At 39.2% G+C, this 20,120-nt stretch overlaps 1 protein-coding gene across 2 annotated transcripts in view; it reads left to right on the top strand.

The window, feature by feature from the left end:
- LOC149144746 (AP-2 complex subunit mu-like) overlaps positions 1-20,120 on the top strand; it is a 215,558-nt gene that overhangs the window by 72,425 nt on the left and 123,013 nt on the right. For both annotated transcript variants that reach the window (XM_089446937.1, XM_089446938.1), the window contains exon 2: positions 14,306-14,483. In XM_089446937.1, the coding sequence (XP_089303063.1) occupies positions 14,306-14,483 (178 nt within the window). The remainder of the gene's footprint in view (positions 1-14,305; positions 14,484-20,120) is intronic.

Here is a 20,120-nt window from a genome sequence, read left to right as displayed (position 1 = left end):
GGTATCCTTTTGTGATTTATATGATTAGTTATGTTATAATATGATATTTGATTTGATGACCTGCATTAATAGGAGACAAATGCTATTGCTACATGATGATCAAGTTGATACTAGATATAAGTATGATGAGAGCAGCGTTGATCGAGGACATTGAGCCAACTCTTCCTCCCCTGTTTGAGCTCCCAGGGTGTGGAATTGAGATAGAGGGCTCCTGGGGTTGAGGGAACTCTGGACAATAGGGTATCACCCTTATCTGTTACCCATAGGGTTGGAGTAGTAGCTCACCCTATCTTGGTCTTTGCAGAGTATACCCCAGTTGGCATCATACCCATAAGCAGGGCCTGTTGGGATTGTCCCTGCCCGTCTGGTCAATGGGTTGCGGAGGCTTGAGGCATGTGATCCTTACCTCTTGGTAAGTCGGGTATCTCGTCCAAGCTCAGATTATGATGCAATTGTTCTACCACATGACTATTGAGGGTCATTGTTGGGAAGATCAATAGGCAATAGGATGGGTTGAGTAGTAGCTCCCCTATATCACCTATTGCTTGATATGGGGTTGTAGTAGTAGCTGGGTTGAGATATGCTCCTCGATGTGGTTCTAGGTTGAGATGTGCTCCCTGATGATATGCTCTCCGATAATGATGCGGGTCATATATTTGACTCCCCGTCGATATTCTCGGGTAGTATCCTGTTGGTAGAAATTCCGGGTAGTAGCCCGCTGACAGAGATTCCAGGTAGTAGCTCGATGAATAGAGGGTGGTCGCTTAGACTCCCCTCCAATGACAAATTCTTCTTCTTTTAGATTCGAGAATATTCCACATATGAGTAGGGACAATCAAGAGTCAAGCAGGAATGAGCAAGAGATGAATTGAGATGATGAGATACTTGAGATTGGATATGATTTGATGACAGTATACATGTGACATGATGCAGGTGGAATTCTCCTTAGTTGAGAGGGAGTGTTAAAAATATGCAACCGTGATCAAATTCCACATTGGACCACTCTCTTGATGGAGATAATAATTGCATTGAATTTCTCTTTTCGAGAGGACCAAAATAGACCTAAAGATAACTCAAATCGGATAAGGAAAAGTGTACTTATGAAGAAAAAGCCACATGTGCATATTTGATAAGGTCGGCCCTAAAGCAAAGTGGACCACACTGGAAGGTTATAAATACAAGTGCCCTCTACCTCTTTTGGACACCATCATGAGACACTCTTCTATCTTTGTTTTGGTTCGCATGGGTCTGAGGCTCGTCTGCGAAGGAACAGGTTCTCTTTGAGGTGAAATTGTAGGGTCCAAAGCTCGAATTTCAGATCTAGGGTTTTGGGCCACAGTGGCAGGGACAACACAGGATGAAGTCGACCCCAGTCACTTGCACAGAAGCTCATCCGTGCGACTGGAGCCTTCCAGTCGCACAAACAACTCTCCATCCATGCGACTGGGAGTTAGGGTTTCCGCAATCTAGATCTGACCCCAGTTGCTCGCAACCCAGGCTTAAGGGAACGACTGGGAAGCTAAAGTCGCTCGCACGATACCTCCTCCGTGCAACCGGGACCTAAAAGATGAAATCTTAGTCTTCCGAAGATTTCGCTCTATGACCGCAGTGTTCGGCAGTTGACCGCAGACAGTGACAGTTCATTACAAGTTTTTGAATTAGGGTTTTGAGTATAAGCATTGTTGGGTTCATTCCATGGATGTTGTAGTTGTTTTGTTGAATAGTTGCATAGATGAAGATATGGATCATTGTACTCTCTTTTGCTGAATCATTTGATGACAATCTAATAAGAAGAAGAATTTGAAAGGGTTTTCCCCATAGTCGGTTTTGCTTTGGTCTCCGACCAATCTTGGTGTCTCTATGTGTGAATTTTTTTCTTCTATTATTCCTTTATGTTTCGCTGCATTGATGATGATGATATTGTTCTTTCTACATAGTTGCATACGCTGCTGAATAATGATGTAAATCTGAATAATGTTATGATGTTATGGGGTGAACTTAATGTGTTAATGAAGAAATGCAATTATCAAAGCAAAGAACAATATAGCCCTAAGAAAAATTAACAGGTAGGACAATTGTACTGGCCATACGGATGGATGTTGTTCTGCTGGGCTGTGCATGGCTTCTCTCCTGGTTATGTATCATTTGTTGCACCCTCTAGAATCTGCTGGTTCTGCCTCATTAACTCCTCCACGATCCCCTGTGTACTCCTCCCTTTTTGCGTCATTGGAGTGTCGATAAATTCACCAATCACTGTGCATGCATGTCTAAACACCTCCATGAACTTGCTATCATCCCCACAGCTGGCCAAGATCATACTCTGATACCACTGTAATGTTCCCTCTTGGAAATTTATCAAAATGCCAACTATGTTATCAGAGGTTTTATAGAGTTTTCTAGTGCGATCTTCCATCAAACAGTTTAATGAGACACTTTTGTAGGTGTGATTTGTTTGAGTTTTTGGTTCAACGAGTATATAATGTCCAACAAACACACAAAAGGCTATTTAAAGTAACATCTTCATGTTCAGAATTAGGTGCAGACACCATTGAGACATAAAATCAGCCAGAATTAAATTTAGTCCTCATTGATTCATTGCTTCAGAAATTGAACAATAATTTTTCAGGGAGTCACAATCACAATATTGCATTAACAAACCATAGTACAGATTTTTAATGAACAATAGAACCTGGTATAAACGCTGTCCCAAAAGATTGATTCGACATACAACACAGTCATCTAAACCAGCTATGAGATATCTGCTTACAAACTTGTTCACTAACAGCAGATAGTTCTCATTCCCATCATTATTTCAGTGACTCGTCCAGCAATATAGAGAGGTCTGGCTCACACACACTGGCTGAAACTTGTGCTACTTTAGGCTGATGTGTACGCACAAGAATGGGGTATTAACCTCTGTGTCCGGTACCAACGAAACCCACGCTGTTCTCTAAGTCTGAAATTAATCTTCCAGCAATGGTGATACGTCCAATTAAGCCCAGCAAGACTTCAACTCAACCCAAACAATTTCAGTTCTGCTGATTTACAACTTTGGCATTGTGTTCTTCTAAAAGTTTAGGAATGTTCTCCTTGAAGCTCGATCTTTGCCCACTTAATACTTAATTCAGCCCTGAAGAAATAATTCAGCTCCCTGGTCTTGCAATTTGAACCAGCAAAGAAATTGACCATCAAATTAGTGTATGTGTCCTTGACCAGTTCCTTTGGGAATCAATCTTCAAATCTTGGTACTTGTCCTTTTTGGAAGAAAATGCTTTCAGCCCTTCCAAGCAGAACTTGATCTTAGGTCAAGAGACATGCAATACTCCCTTTGGCACTTTGTGTCTTTTAGGCATAATGATTTCTGAGATGGCCAACAAGATTTCTCCTTGGGTTTGAGCACCTCGGCCTCGAGCAATTTTAGCCAAATCTTCTTGGCCCTTGGAGATTATCTAGTCCTGCAACAAAATAAAAATCACAATTGCAGAGCCACTGCAAACAATTGATTCATATGCTGAAGATTAAGATTTGAAATAATCTTCCGCAAGAGCTAACTAGGGTGGCACTCGAAGTCCACCGAAATTAACTTGAGTGTCCCTTGAAACTTTTGAGGCTCGCTTGATTTCTTTTCAATTGCCAATGAGATAGAGAGAATAGAATGATTTGCAATTGAGTTCCCCTTCCTTTTATAATTTTTCATGGAGCCTCCCTTTAGCTTCTAGATCCTCCTTTTCCACTAGGAGACGTCTTTTGCCTTTATTTTGAATAAAATAATAATTTGCCTCATTTCTCAATAAAATATTATTTTGCCGCCATTCTCCAATAAAATAATAATTTTCCTCCATTCTTCAATAAAATATAATTTGCTGCCATTCTCCAATAAAATATTATTTGCCGCCATTCTCCCTCAAAATAATATTTTTCTCCTTTTTATTTAACATCACCAAAAATGGGCAAAACTCAATGAATTTTGCACTCACAAAAATTGGGAACATTACATTTCTTTTGTGGAATATTATTTGCCGCCATTCTCCCTCAAAATAATATTTTTCTCTTTTTTATTTAATATCACCAAAAATGGGCAAAACTCAATGAATTTTGCACTCACAAAAATTGGGAACATTACATTTCTTTTGTGGAATACCTCTATCACTTGCTGCTGGCTCACCAGATCTGAAAATCCTCCTCTGGACTCACTGTCTTTGTGCCCCCTCTTTGGCTCGAACACTCCTCTATTGAATCACTACAACTGGGAAGCTTGATCTCTGCCAAGGAACTCGTCCTCAAGTATTTCTCACTCCAAACCCATTGACCTCCTCTTATATTCTCCAATTGGATCACCAACGACCATGATTAAGTCCTTATCGATGGCTGAGATCATTTCTAAGTCAATCCATGTGAGTTTATAAAGAATTCTCACCTTTCTCAATTAATTCCCATTAATTAATCGATTTCCCTAAGTTAGACATTTTTTAATTATCGATCAATTAATTTATTTGAGTTGTCTCTAGGTGGAATTTTCAAAAACAATTTATGGGTTTTGGAGATCTCATGTGTTTTAGCCTCTCCACAAAGTTTGAGACTAGAACACTATCCAATGCTACAAAAACTAATAGAAGTCATTCTTCTCAGATGGATCATCATGATCTTGTAAGAGTCATGATCTTGGAAGACTCTTGGAAGAAGCATTATGACAAGATTAGTATATATTCCATATTGTATGGAAACAATACTTTGAAAAGGATGAAGGAATGCAGTTGGTAAAATTGCAGGCTCATTGTGAAATACATATAGCTAGATGATTGTGTGAAAGATTAGGAATGCATGTTTAAAAGTAACCTTTGGGTAGGATTCATATAATCCTATAAGAAAGGTTGGTCACATGCATAGTGAATCTTTCATTTGATTATATGATGCCTAAGTAGATGAATTTGACTTACTCTAGAATGGATAAAATGCTAAGACTTTCTCGCTAGAATATATTTACTAATGATCAACATCAAGTACAATCTCCGGAAGAAAATGGTAACTTGGTAATCAAGTTCAATCCTTGGGCACTCTGATGCAAGAAGGAAGATTCAAATGGAGATGGACCATGAGGATGTTGATGATGAGAAAGTTTTCATGATGAGGTAAGTCTGATATTTTTGTTGTTTGTTATTGGGTTAATATACTGTCTTGCTACCTGGAAAGATGTTACAGGAATACATGATGATAGTTGAGGCAAGTTCAACTGTATGGAGAATGTTGAGAGAAGCTCAATAGCTAGCAACGATAAAGTCAAGATATACCCATCTTGGGAATGAAAGGTAGCAATGTGAGAAGATAACCTGAAGGTCAAAATTTGTACTACAATAAAGAAGATCACTTTCATGAGGAAGCTATGATCAACTTGGGAAGGATAGACATAGTGCCTTCATTGATAATGAAAGTGATGTGCTGGACTAATGACCTAGAACTTGTCACAATATTGAGATGGCTTCATGATACCAAGAAAAGAAGCAAGCTCAATGTAATGCAAAGGGAAGAGGGAGCCATGCAACTGTGAAGACAAGCTATAAGGCTTGTGATGGTGACTTCCCAAATAGAAAGGAAGTCTGGAATCTCCTCTAGATTTGAGAGGGAGTAAAGGAGTCTCCTTGAATAGGAGCAAGGATCTATTCTCAAGTTAAAATGAGAATGGGGATATCCTCTCTGGTTGAGAGGGAGTGATGTTGAATATCACATGTGCATTCTTGTCTTCATGTGTCATGCACTTGACCAGGACTAACAACCATAAGTCTAAGTGAAGGCCTTGAAGAAAGAATGGTGGAGGATTGGATAAGCATTTGTGGTTTCCTTGAGGATGGAATATCCAAGAAAGGAAAGTCACCGACACTCTTTGAGGATAGGACAGGTGTCCAATATTAGAGTGGTCAAAGAGGACCGATGTTCTTTTTGGATTCATGATTGGACATCCAAGATAAGAATAGTCCTAAAAGGACATACCTTGTAGACATCTAGATGGGGCATGTGCCTTGTAGAGGTAGTGCGGTATCACATGTAAAGCCTCCTAGCATAATGCTCTTGAATGAAGAAGAACTTGTCTAGTTAGGCCTCATAGATAGTGTTGGTTGATCATAATGTTGATGCTTACAATTGGCTTATCAATTCGACTCTTATTATGAGAACTTTTCAAAGGGAGTATTGTCTTTGTACTGTTTGGAGTTTGGACAATTATTAATACCTTCCCAGTTAAGAGGGAGTGTTGAAGAATGTAACTAGTTTCGGTCTTCATTATTGTCCTTTGACTCATGTAATAATGTAATGATGTAAAGAAAATGTAAGAGATAAATTATTTATGAAGCATGGGTTTCATGCTCATGTCATTTGGTCACTAGGTCAAGCATCCATTGAATGCTCCTAGGGTTTGAATGAGTCGAGTCATTGTCATTATGTAAAAGACCCTCTTGGGCACTTGTTTCAAAGAAAGGAATATTATTTTGTAATTAAAAGTGTCTAGAGGGCTCCAGAAGACCAAGTTGGCCAGCTTGGCTAAGTCAGCCTAAAGAGGACTATTGGGGCCTCTTGGAAGGATATAAAAAGGAGGATTTTCGACCTCATTAGACATATAATAATAACACACATATATATCTCTTGGATTAGATCTGCGACCAGGAAAGGTAAGTGAAGTTCTTAAGAGGCTAGACGAGCCTAGCGAGGGATGGAAGAAAGCCTAGAAGGAAGCGAAAGTCTGATTTTTGCCATCTGCAACTCACATGTGTGAGGAGCCTAGGGTTTATGGGCTAGCTTCAGGTCCGAAATTGCAGGATGATGTAGCAGCATGTCTTGGAGGTCGAAAGGGCTAGAAGAGTCTCGTTCATGGAAGATCCTCATGGTTTTCGGTGAGTTGACTTGTTCTTGGTGGGAGCACTGGGTCTAGGGTTTGGTATTGGAAATCTTTTTTGAAGTTGATTCTATAAGAAGAGAAGTTCTTTCTGGGTTTTCCCCTTGGAGGGGTTTTGCCTTGGCTTGGAGCCTATATCTTGTGTTCATTGTGTATGGTTGTGATTTTCCTGTTTTGGCATTTATTTGATGATAAGAACATAAGCATAATAAAGAAGAATAAGAATATAAATCACAGATAACTGTCATGAATAGGTGAATTAAATGCTGCCATAATCTAATTTTTCAACGTGGTTAAGGTACAAGACACAGGGATAATATCCCTATACTGGTCAAAGTACAAGACACAAGGAGAATGACTGTCCAAGATGTTGTCTAATCTGTCAAACCATTCTTCCTATACTGGTCACATTGACACAGGGATAATATCCCTATATTGGTCAAAGTGACTCAGGAAGAATAACATGATCTAGGTAGATCACTGCTCCCTCTCAGCTAGAGAGGCATTCTCCACAAGTCCCAGCTTATCTTTGAAGTACACGAATTTTCCTTTGGGGAGAGGCTTCGTCAAAATATCAATTGCTTGCTCATTAGTGGAGATGTACTGGAGCTTCATTGCTCCCTTTTGCACCATGTCACGAATATAGTGATACCTGATGCCAATATGTTTTGACTTGCCATGGAAAACTGGATTCTCTGACAACTTTATACAACTTTGATTATCATAGAAGAACATTGTGGCTTCCAGCATCTCTTCAAACAAACTGACAAGTAATTTCCGAAGTCAAATTGCTTCTTGAGTCACTGCACAGGCTGTGATATATTCTGCCTGAGCAGAACTTAGTGCTATAGAAGATTGTTTTCTGCTCATCCAAGAAACCATAGCAGAGCCTGGACAGAAACATCCACTGGTTGTACTCTTTTCATAATCAGTACTTTCGGACCAATCAGAGTCAGAGAATCCCTGTAGTCTGTTACCAACAACATATTTTAGACAATAATTAGCAATCTGCTCATCAATAGACATGTATAATAGATAATACAAGCCAAAAAACAACTTCCGAAGCCCAATTGCTTCATAAATCAGTTATGCAATAAAAACACCCATGTCATTCAGGCTCATATAGCACCCAGAAGTGCAAATTCATGCATTAAATAATTCAACGAGCCAATCAGTAAGCAGAGCTTCTTCAAATTCTACATCATGCAGATGTCCATGGACTCAACAAGGAGTTCATTGAGCTTCATACTCTCAATCTTGAGTAGGACCAAGATTTTTCAATCAACTCCCTCTTACACTAGGTATAGAGGTTCTTGAACAGAGCAGGTTCATCTTCAGCAAATTCGGATCAACATCGTTCTACAAGACTTCTACCCGTCTTGGAAGTCAAAACAGACTTCTATAGATTAAAAACAATATTTCAACCAGGCTGATCATGTTTGCTCCTTCTGAGTTTAATGCTCATAGTCTTCTTGTCACCTTGTTCTTCCATCAATTGCCATATCCTTAGCAGGCTTCATTATGTACCTGCAATCCTCACTAGGAGTGCAAGGAAGAACAAATACAACCAAGCAAGATAAACAAAGACAAGAGACTGTAAGTAAAACAATAATAGAAATAATCAGGAAAATACTTATCTCTTGAGAGTATATTAGCTCCCTCTTGATCTTGGTCTGCTTGCATCCTCATCATCATCAGGGAGCTAGAGTCTTTCCTTTCAGCGGGAGCATAGTTGCGGGGGACCCCCCCCCCTCTCACCCGCTCTCGAATCGCGCTCCGGAGCGCTCTCCCAAAAAAAAATTTGCGCTCCCTGCCATTTTCGGGAGCGCTGTAGGGAGCGGTCGCTCCGTCGCTCCCGGAGCGAAATTTTAAGCCCGGGAGCGATCGGGGAGCGATCGCTCCCGAGCATTAAAAAATCGCTCCAGGAGCGTTTCGAGCGGCGCCGGGAGCGATCCGGCGGAAAAAAATCCGTGGACCTAAAAAAAAATTAAATTAAAAAAAAAAAAATGTTTTAAAAGCCCAATGGGCCTAAAAAAACTTCATTATCACTTCATTGAGTTGAGTTTGTTGGAGAGCAAGAGCAAAGGAGCAAGGAGAAGCGAGGAGCAAGTGTCGAGGAGCGAGGAGCAAGCCTGCAGAGGTAAGTAACTTAGTAATTTAGTTAGTTTAATTTAATTAGGTAGTAATTTAGTTAATTTAATTTAGTTTATTGAGTTTAAAAATCATGAATTTAAATTAAATTAATTAATCCCAATAAATTAAATTAATTTGCAGATTCAAGAATCAAAATCCTACAAACATCAAACACCATGGACCTGGCTATATTTCTTGGCATTTTCCTCTTCTTGGTCCCTTTTATGGTTATTATGGTGTTGGAGAGTAGGAAACGGAGGGGCCAAGCCGCCAAACTGAAGAGGGGGATGAAGAAGCTGGAGAAAGTCGAATTGGTGAAAACCCCGGTGAGGAGGAGCTGGAGGAGGGTGAACATGACCCTCAAAAAACTAAACAAGACCAAAACCCATTGTGGAAATATGTTAACAGGGTTGAAACAGGGAGAGGGGGTGGAACCACTAAATTTCATTGCCCCCATTGCAACACTGATTACACAGGTTCATACACCCGTGCTAGAAGACACCTCTGCGGGAAAAGGCCATGGGATGGAGACAAACAAATAGGAATCAAAACTTGTACAACGGTGTCAGCAATGGATAGAGCCAAATACATAAGGGAAGAGGAGGAAGCCCAATACAAATCAAAAAAATCAAGGGGTTTCTTTGAACCAAGCTCACAATCACAAAGAACTCCTTCAGCATCCTCCCAAGGCAGTGGATATGGAGGCACAGGGTCATCATCTTTAAGGCATAGAACCATATCAGATTTCCTTGATGAGGGGTTTAGGAATGATGTGGATTCAAAGGTTTACAGGTTTCTCTATGCATGTGGGATACCATTCAATGTTCTTCGCTCACCTTATTGGCACGAAATGGTTTCTGCCATAAATGATGCCCCTAAAGGATACAAGAGCCCTGGGTATGACAAGGCAAGAACCGTTGGCCTTGATCATGAAAAAGCAAAAATATCACATTCTTTGAATAGAATGACAAGTTCTTGGACTGACCATGGGGTGTCCATTGTATCTGATGGATGGACAAATGTAAAAGGCAAGCCATTGATAAGTGTTCTTGCTGTGTCTGTTAGTGGTCCCATCTTTCTAACTGCACATGATTACTCAGACAAGTTCAAGACCGCCATCAACATTGCAGAAACATTACTTGAAACAATTGAGCATATTGGGCCATACAATGTCATCCAAGTCATCACTGATAATGCTCCTAATTGTAAGGCAGCGGGAGCAATTATTGAGGATAAATACCCCAACATATTTTGGTCTGGATGTTTGGTTCACACATTGAACCTTCTGTTGCATGATATTGTCAAGAACAAAAATGAACAATACCAATGGATTGGTGATTTGTACAAGAAAGGCAAACAAATGATAAAATTTATTACAAATCATAGCAATACCCATGGCCTTTTCCGCAGTCACTCGAGATTGGAGTTGTTGAAGATTGCGAAGACCAGATTTGGTAGCTATTACCTCACCTTCAGGCGCCTTTTGAAGGTAAGAGAGGCATTGGCTAGCATGGTATCAAGTCCACATTGGCAGGTATTAAAGGAAAGGGCTACAAATGCAGCTGACAGGGGAGGTTTTGAAATGGTGGAGGAGGCCGCTCTTGATGGTCAGTTTTGGACAAGTGTGAGGCAAGTATTGGATTTCACCAAGCCCATTTATCACATGATTCGGTTTGCAGATACAGACAAACCAGTGATTGGCGAGGTGTATGAGCAGATGAATACCATGTTGGGGGAAATAAAAGTTATTGTTCATAACAGAGATCCTGACTTGTACAAACTGATTCACGATTGTGTGTGTGAATGGTGGAATAGACTTAATCTTCCACTACATTGCTTGGCGTATATCCTTACGCCAAAATACTACTCTACATCTTGGTTGGGCCAACCTGCAGCAGGGGGTGGGGTTAGGACCAAACCCCATTTAGATCCAGAGGTAACTAGAGGATATTTGGAAGCATTAGAAAAGTTGGTACCTGACAGGGAGGAATGTGCAGCTGTGCGCTTTGAAATAGGCAGATACTTCAGTGGCACTGGTTTGTATGGTAACTTCCATGCAATGGACGACAGAGATAGATTTGATACTCTCACATGGTGGGAAACATATGGCGGCCAGGGACTTTTGCCAAAATTGGCAAAAAAAGTTCTTTCACAGGTTGTAAATACTTCTTCTGCAGAGAGGTGTTGGAGCACCTACAGCTACATACATAATGTGAAAAGAAATAGACTCAATGAAAACCGAGCAGAAAGCTTGGTTTATGTGCACTACAACTTGAGGTTGTTGAGTCATTACTGTGATCGGGCTTATGAGGATCCCACATATAAAATTTGGGACAATCACCCAGAGGATGACAATTTGGAGGATGGCATTGTACATATTGAAGAACTGGAAGAGGAACTTGTAAGGGATGAAGATGAAGCAGCTGCAGCAGCCATGCCACCTCCACCTCCACCTCCACCATCCAGTAGCAGTGCTCGAGGTCCGAGTCTTGTTCCTTTGCTGTTGCCACCTCCATCTACACCCTCACGTGGAGGTTCTAGTTCTAGTCGTCGGTCTGTGCGGGAGACTCCTAGAAGACCACCACGACCTGCTTATACTCCTGGAGACTCTCGTGGCAAGGGCCACATGTGGATTTACAGTTTACTTGTCTTTTTTAGTTTCTATTAGACTTTAGTTTTCATAACTGTTGAGTTTTGAGTCCTTGACTCTTGACTCTTGACTCTTTCATATCATAATGATATTTTTTGTAAACAATATATCACTGTGACAATGAAAATTTGAAGTTTGAAGTTGGGCCTTGGCAATTATAACTCATTGGTAATGATTGTGAATTATGAATATGATGCTTCGTGAAAGACTAAAATTGTTTCATTTCATTTCATTATTCATGTTTCATTTTATAAATTTATAACATTTCATATCATGTTAACAGTTAGAAGTTAGGACTTAGAAATATCTTAGATATTACTTCTTGTAATGGTTAACCTTAGCTTACAAGTACAACTTTGGTGATCAATGATGATAAATGTTATTGAATTTTCAATTTTGAAAGCTTGAAGTTGAAACTTTAAGATTGAATTTGATGAATCATGATTCATGAGACTCAATATGTTGCAGTTGTAATATGTATTTTACTAACTTGTGGACATGGTTGATGACGATTATAATTTCTAGATGATTGATGTGATATGGTTCAATGATCAATCTATGTTTTTTTATGTTTTTTATGTCTAATTCATCATTCTACATGTTTTTGTTGACATATATGTATCAAAAATTAAAAAATATAAAAAATATATATATTTTTAAAAAATCGCTCCTGGATTCGCTCCCAAACCGGGACCTTCTGAAAATGGTCGCTCCCGCTCCCAAGCAACATGGAGCGGGAGCAATCCATCCTAGGACTTAGTTGGTCATTTTCTCCAACAACAAACGTACAATCAATGACTCTGCTTACCCATGAGATGAAACCCTAACATCAATTGCCTTCATTCATACAACAACATCTAACTCATCAACTTAGTAGTAGCATATTCATGGACAGGAAACAATACATTAGCAGCCACATATGCATACCCAACAATATGAGTAACCCTAGCAATATTCAGCATGTTAGTCTCAACAACACACATCATAGTAATATGTACAACTTCCCCTTAGCATGCAGGCTCATCATGAAACAAAATCAACCTTCTGAGCTTGTAACTGCTATATATATATATATATATATATCTATGGAATCTGTCAAGTTTCTTTCAATCTCAATCATAAAGGTAATCCCTGCATTCAATAAATAATCACCACGGAGGCGATCCCTGCATCATATCAAACTCTTAGCAAGACACACAACAACATTATCATGGATATTTATAAGCTCAAGGTGTCACCAATGTTGAACTATGTTCACTGTATTAAAGAAAGAGAACTCTCAATCAAGCCACCATAAAAAGAACATGCAAGAGATTCATCACCCTTGCATATACCTCTGTCCAAACAAGAGTATAAACCTTCACCTTGTGCATATAACCCTTCTACAACAATAGTAGATGGTCATTCAAAGTTAACAAGTATATATCAATCGACATCTTGCAAAAATGTCTTTGTCACTGCATCCTTTTAGGCATACACGATCATACATACAAGAGGGTTAATGGTTATTAATCAACAAGAACGAATTCAAGAGCAAGCCCTATCAGTCATAAGCAACAACTTCACATATTAATCTTTGTTCAAACATCTACGTCTTTGTCCTGCGTACTCAAGATCAGTGAATGTAAACCTATGAAAAACATTCAACCTATATTTACTCAAGAACCACTAGTGCGCACATCTGGATCTATGTATAGGAACTAGCAAGATAATGATCTCTGCAAAACAAAAACTTCTCTCTTCATTGTGCAACCATTGTTATATACTCTGCTCTACAATTAATAAAATGCCCTCATATACATGATCACCAACCATACTCTTCATACTCTACTGAGCCATAGACACATCAACATACATATGGCATCAATCCTTGCTCTTTGCTGGTGCTATTTTGTCTCACGGGGTCATTTCTCAGCTATAGCCTTTGACACATTTTTTTGGTTAGGGTAAACATTCATTTTGATCCATGGGGAGTGATGAACCCCATCTCTGCATTATTTTGGTCCCACTTTAATGCAGGTAGTTGTCAAACTCGACCAAATAGCTTTTGATACATGGGTATACTATTGTTTCTTACAATAAGAAAGTTCACTCTTATAAGAATTGAGATCACTTTGTAAGTTTGTTATCTTAGTCTTGCTGATATTTAAAATCATGTTTTAGGTTGTCATAATAGATGTCGGCTTCAGGGTTCATTTATTATGTTTGAGTGCATGTGCAATGAAGAATACCGATGGAAGTGTCATGTGTTGTTGGACATTATATTTTGGCATTCTTCCAACTCCACGTACCCACTATGCTATCTGTGTAATACCAGTCGTATTGGTCATTTTATGTTGTTAGGATGGCTACTGAGCAAGTATGAAAATTGCCTCATCAAGTCGGCAGTTTAGAGATGTTGCTTGTAACTAGGGACCTTTTCTAGTCATTATTTACCTAAAATGACGAGCCTGCACAAATCTCTGCAAACTTGCTCTCTTGTTATGTAGCATCTGAAGGAGGGATTAGAAGAATTTAAAATTTTCAGAAACTAATGCTTGTTTAAGCTAGAATTTAGACATATCATTGATGTTTTCTGTGCATTTCTTTGAAAAGACTAGGTAAACTGTCACTGAAACACGCTGTTATGATGTCTACAGTGGAAATATGGTGGATGCCTTCAGATCACATATAATGCAAACAAAAGATCTTGGGACCTGTCCAGTTCGCCAGATAGGGGGGTGCTCCTTTCTTTACATGAGAATCAGCAATGTCTATATTGTCATTGTAGTCAGCAGCAATGGAAATGCAGCTTGTGCTTTGAAATTCATTGTGGAGGTTTGTGCCATTGTTTCTCTGTTATCCTTAGGAAAGCAATGATTTTGAGTAGCTATGTATTGTTCATCTCTTTTACAGTCATTCTTAGAGATCAAATACATTGATTAGATAGACCCCATATGCTTGATATAGGTTTGACATATTAGCATTACATAGAATGACTGCAATCATGAGCACTTTATGAACGATTATCCTCTGTCTCAGTAGCAAAATTCTTAAATGCCACATTGGAAGATGATTATGCCATGGGGTACTCTGCAACTTGATTCATGTTGTTCTTGGTCATAATTGCACACTTCCAAAATTTGCTCCTTTGATTAATGTGGCAGGAGCTGCAGTCTGCCACGTTTTGCTTTGTTGATGACTGATGTACCTGTCTGGACCTAGATCCTGCTCAGGTTGTTATGTTGATGATTGTCATTACTGGCTGGACTTCCATACTGAACAAAACTGTTGTTAATACTGTGTGCTTTTTGCTGCTGATGCAATTGTTAACCAGCGTGTGTTCTATTTTGTGGAGAATTGGACCTATTGCCTGCTCAGGTTTGTTGATTTTTAGGATCTTCTAATCAGATAATTACTTCCAATGATTCTTTAACCAATTCATCCCATGTCACATTCATCATTAAGGAATTATAAGTAGAAAATTTCGACAGTAAACAATAATGACAATAGGATCATGAAGAGGCATCCAAACAAAAGAGGCACAAGATTTTACCATGGAAAAATCCTAACTAGGGGAAAACCCAACAATTTTCTCTTAGGAGAAATTGATCAATTCATCAAAAGTACATTTTGAGATTTATAAGATAAGCTGGAAATTCCAAGGGTTTAACTAGTGTTGCAAACATCATGATTTTATTGCGATAAAATCGTGAAAACGCAGTTTATTGGCCTAGCGGATGTTTGCCAATTTTTACCGATATTTTGGCAGTACTTAATTTTGCCAATGTTTACTGATTTTTACTGATATTTTCCCGATTTTTACGATGTTTTGGTTTTCCAAACCCTTTCTGATTTTATTGCGATGCTGATGTTTTCAACATTGGGTTTAACCAACCCTTATTCCATGAACAGATTCCTAGGGCTTGACCAGCCCTTCTCCAACGATCAACATTCTTTCCAAGGTCTCAGTCCTCTATCTGCAGCCCTCTCTTAACTTCATGCCTTGGGTCCTGAAGCTTCCTGTGACAGCATTCTAGGGCTTCGACCCTCTCAGAATACAGACAAACAAGGTCTCAATGCAAGTGTGAACAGACCAGAAATCCTCCTTCTTCGCATGTGTAATTAAGCCCAAAAATTCTCCTTCTTCACATGGTTAATTAAGCCCAAAAATCCTCCTTCGCATGGTTGAATAGAGCAAAAGATCATCCGAATTGTTGATCAAATGAGGGAGGCCGAGGTGTATTTATAGCAGTGTTGAAAATATTGCCGAAATATCGGCTAAATTTCGCAATATTTTCGGCGAGCGGAAATATCGCCGAGAAAATATCGCGATATTTCCGAAATATCGGCGATATTTCGGCAAAATATCACGCGACAATATAAAATATCGCCGGTGTGTTTTGCCGCGGCTAGAAAAAGGAAAAATTGGTATTTTTTTCTTCATTTCTGTTTCTGAGTGTTGGAGAAGGAAGGGGAAGCGTTTTGTGGTGGTTGTCAAGGAGGGTTTGAGGATCAAACAACGATTATCACCACCAAGATTTTTTTGTGGATCAAAGATTGAAGAATAGTGAAACAAACTTCATTTCTTCCATTAGCAGGTATGTTCTTAAAAACCCCTATGTTAATGATTTTTTCATAGATTTAGGGTTATGCTTGCTTTCCTCTTTGCCTACCAACATTTTGTTTCTTTGTTTTTTTCCATTTGCTATGATTTTCATGCCCATGAACCAATGCAAGGGTTTTCTCCATATTTGGACAGCAAGCTTCATTTTTTTTTCAACTTTCTTATGCACCCTCTTATTGCCATTTTTCATTCACATTGCAAAATGCAAATAATGTAGTAATTTTTTTGAATGAGGTGGTTATTACTTATTATTTTTTCATTTTGTGTTGGGGGGTTTAATGCCAATTTTTTGTTTTTTTTTGTGCCCTAGGTTTGAATTAGTTCACTACAAATGTCAAATATGCCAAAAGCCTTGGACCCATTTTGGGAGTATGGGGAGGCTGTTGGTGGGGCAAATCAGGCATATATATCATGCAACTTGTGTGGGACCAAGATGTCAGGAGGGGTTACATGATTGAAATACCATCTGGCTAGACTCTCTGCATATGATGCAGATGTAATGTCTTGTATGGTTTCTAGTGCAGAGGTTATACAAAAAGCTCGTGAAGCAATTGCTGAACAAGATAGAAAGAAAGCTACTAGGGAGAGGTCAATGGTCTCAGATAGATCGCTGCTAGTTTTATTTGTTTTGCAACTTTTGCTACATATAAGTTTATAACTCATGATGATGAAATACTTTTAAAGTTTTATATATGTGATGTTATTTTGTTTGAGTCCTTGATTGGAAAATTATCACTATCAGGGATCAGCAGGATATGTGATGTTATTTTGTTTGAGTCCTTGATTGGACAATTATCAGGGATCAACATGATTTGGTATCGCCTTTGAAGTTTGATGTATCATTTCTATTTGACATCATATATATCAGTGCCTTCTTCATATTTATGTGCTAATGTGTTTAGTTCATGTTGTTATTGCTTTATATGTTTAGAAATCTGAAAAAAATGAATATATTATGCATTTTTTATGCTTGCTGATTTTTTGCCGATATTTTCGCCAACATTGCCGATAAGATATTTTCTAGTCCCTCGCCGATATTTTCAACACTGATTTATAGTTGATTTAAGGAGGCTTACATTGGGGCCGACATAACCTTCTGAAGAGATACAACCTTATTTGGAGCCGACTTTAGAAATTCAAATTCAAATTTAATTTCCCTCCTTTTTGTTGGCCGACTTGAATACAATTCAATTTTCTTTGAATACCGACCAAAGTTATAATAAAATCAACACTCCCTCTTAGCTAGGGAGGTATTCACTTTGACTTCCTCAGATGTACGTTAAACGTTTTGTTGAAACAATTTCTCCATCCCAAGAAAAGATTGAATGAGCTAGCTATGTTGATGTATCCATCCACTACATATGGAAAGCATCCCGCATCAACATCATGCAAAGGAATCTGGTCCCCCACTAGATATATCCCCTTTGCATATGTGGATCTAGTCATCCACAAGCCAATTACCCATTGGCTGGTCAAGCACCCCTTGACATAAGACTAGTACTTGTTTCACCAATCCACCAAGTCGTCACTTGGAATCAAGCACCCCCTGACACATGGTGAAACCTTGGGCCCATTTATCATTCCACATGTCGTCACATGCTATTGAATGGTAAATCACTTGGTCAATGCCATAGGCACTAACTCAACCCACTAGCCAAATAACCATTGGAAATATGGTAAGGTAATCCTTGATTAGGGGAGCACTTCAGGCCTTGATGCTTACTGGGCCAATCTCCCTTGCCACATTACACGGCCTTCGATCAATACCCATGACCTGTCAATATCCTAACCTAGGGAGAATCTCCACCCCTTGATGCTACAACGTCAATACTCCCTTTAACCAAGGGAAGCATTCTCAACCACTCCAAGCTTGTCCTTGAAGTATACAAACTTCATCCAGGGACAGAGGCTTTGTGAGAATGTCAACAACCTGATCATTTGTAGAAATGCATTGGAGCCTCACTACTCCCGTCTGTACCTTGTCCTGGTACAGGATCTCAATGTGCTTCGACCTATCATTACGGGTGTCTCCAACATCTGATCAAACAATCCTGTGAATAACTTCCGAAGTTACAGTTTACACTGCTTCACAACTCACCAAACTAGCTCCAATATCTGCTTCAGTAGTGCAGTCAACTTCCTGCTTATCATAGCAGACCCCAAGCTGAATCATCATCTTGACCTACAACTGCACTTCATCATTTAAGACATATCTCAATCCTTATCCAATAGTACCATGCTGGTACCTCAACACATGTTGTGCCACAACTACTTTCCGGTTATTTTGATTGGGTGCTCCCTTTGACACTTGCTTCTTCAGATTAGTTATCATGGGAGTGGCCATGTACCGGCTTTCCATCATCGCAAATCTCTGAAGGATCGTAATAATATGCTTCCCTTGCCCAAGAAAAATCTCACTCGGCTTCTGCCACACTTCGAGTCCCAAGAAGTAATGTATCCAACCAAGATCCATCATCTTGAACTTAGAGGTCAACTCCCTCTGACATTGAAGCGAGGCTTCTTGTGGTAATCTCGACTGCCTCTTCCTCTGTCATGTGATTCCTTCTGCTCCTATCAAAAATAAGTCATCTAATAGCAAGATCTACCAGGACTCATCAGATAATCATCAATCTGAGAATACCAAGTCTAAGGTTGGTACAAAGCCTTCTTTAGTCTACAAACATGAGATTTCCTCTCATTTACCTTAAAGCCCTGAGGTAGCTCTATGTACACTTCTTCAAATACTCCATTGAGGAAAACAGACTCCACATCGACCTGATGTAATTTCCAACCCATAATAGAAGCAACAAAAATAAAAATTCTAATAGAGGTGTACCTGACAACTGGAGCAAATGTTTTCACATAGCCCTCTCCCTCTTTCCGGGAAAATCCTCACAATTCTTTCTTTGTACTTCTCTCTGTTTCCATCTACTGAATACTTCATCTTGTAGATCCACTTCTCTTCAGTACAATTTTCTCCATCATGGCATCCTTCAGACTTGCTGGCCTACCTGCTTCCTCTCAACTAGGAGCTTTTCCTATCATCGACATGGTTCTAGATGTCATTACAATTTCTCCCTCTTGAGCATAGATCACTCTGGGAGAATCCTCTTGTCACAAACTTTGCTTCGTTCTTCCCAAAGCTTTTATCTGCTGCCAGAGCCTTGGCAACCTTTACGATGTACTTGCATCCCTCACTAGGAGGTCATGGAAGAAACAATTATAACCCAACAAAAGAAACAAAGACAAGAGGCTAACCATAATTAAAGTAATAATAATAATCAAGGAATAAAGATATGAAGTACTTATCTTTTGTTCCAAGAATTGGAGAGAATTGTCAACTCCCTCTTGATCCTTGCCTTCTTGCAGAAATCATTAAAATCCATCTACAATCTCATCAAGCCATAAATGCTTATCTTCGTTCTCATCATTAGCTACTAATGCATGTCACTTTCCTTTCCTTCCTTGCATGAGGTAGGGTTACTATCTTCCAGCGGAAACATCGATCTAAGTCTGGCTCTAAGGTTTTATCCACAAACCCTAGGGCTTTCTTATCTAAGACTTATAGTCTTCTAGGGTTTCACAAACCCTTAGGACCAAGATAACAATCCTCATATAACAACCCTCGCAACTTTGCTTAACGAATTCACAGTGTAGAATTATGATGTAGAATTGCAACTGCTCCAGAAATTTTAATATAAATCAAGAGACACAATTCTAATTTACTATTCTATGGACATTAATTCACAATTTAGAACAATAATCTTAGACATGCAATAAGAAATAACACACATGCACAATATTTTTCTATTGGATAGCAACTGCTAAAAACCCCTTAAGCCTACTTG

This window comes from Pinus tabuliformis, chromosome X, assembly GCF_031772625.1.
Source record: "Pinus tabuliformis cultivar Carrire ecotype Pingquan chromosome X, CPIR1, whole genome shotgun sequence".
In the NCBI taxonomy this organism is placed as follows: Eukaryota; Viridiplantae; Streptophyta; class Pinopsida; order Pinales; family Pinaceae; genus Pinus; species Pinus tabuliformis.
Note: the sequence above shows the minus strand (reverse complement) of the source record. Positions and strands in the feature narration are given on the sequence as shown.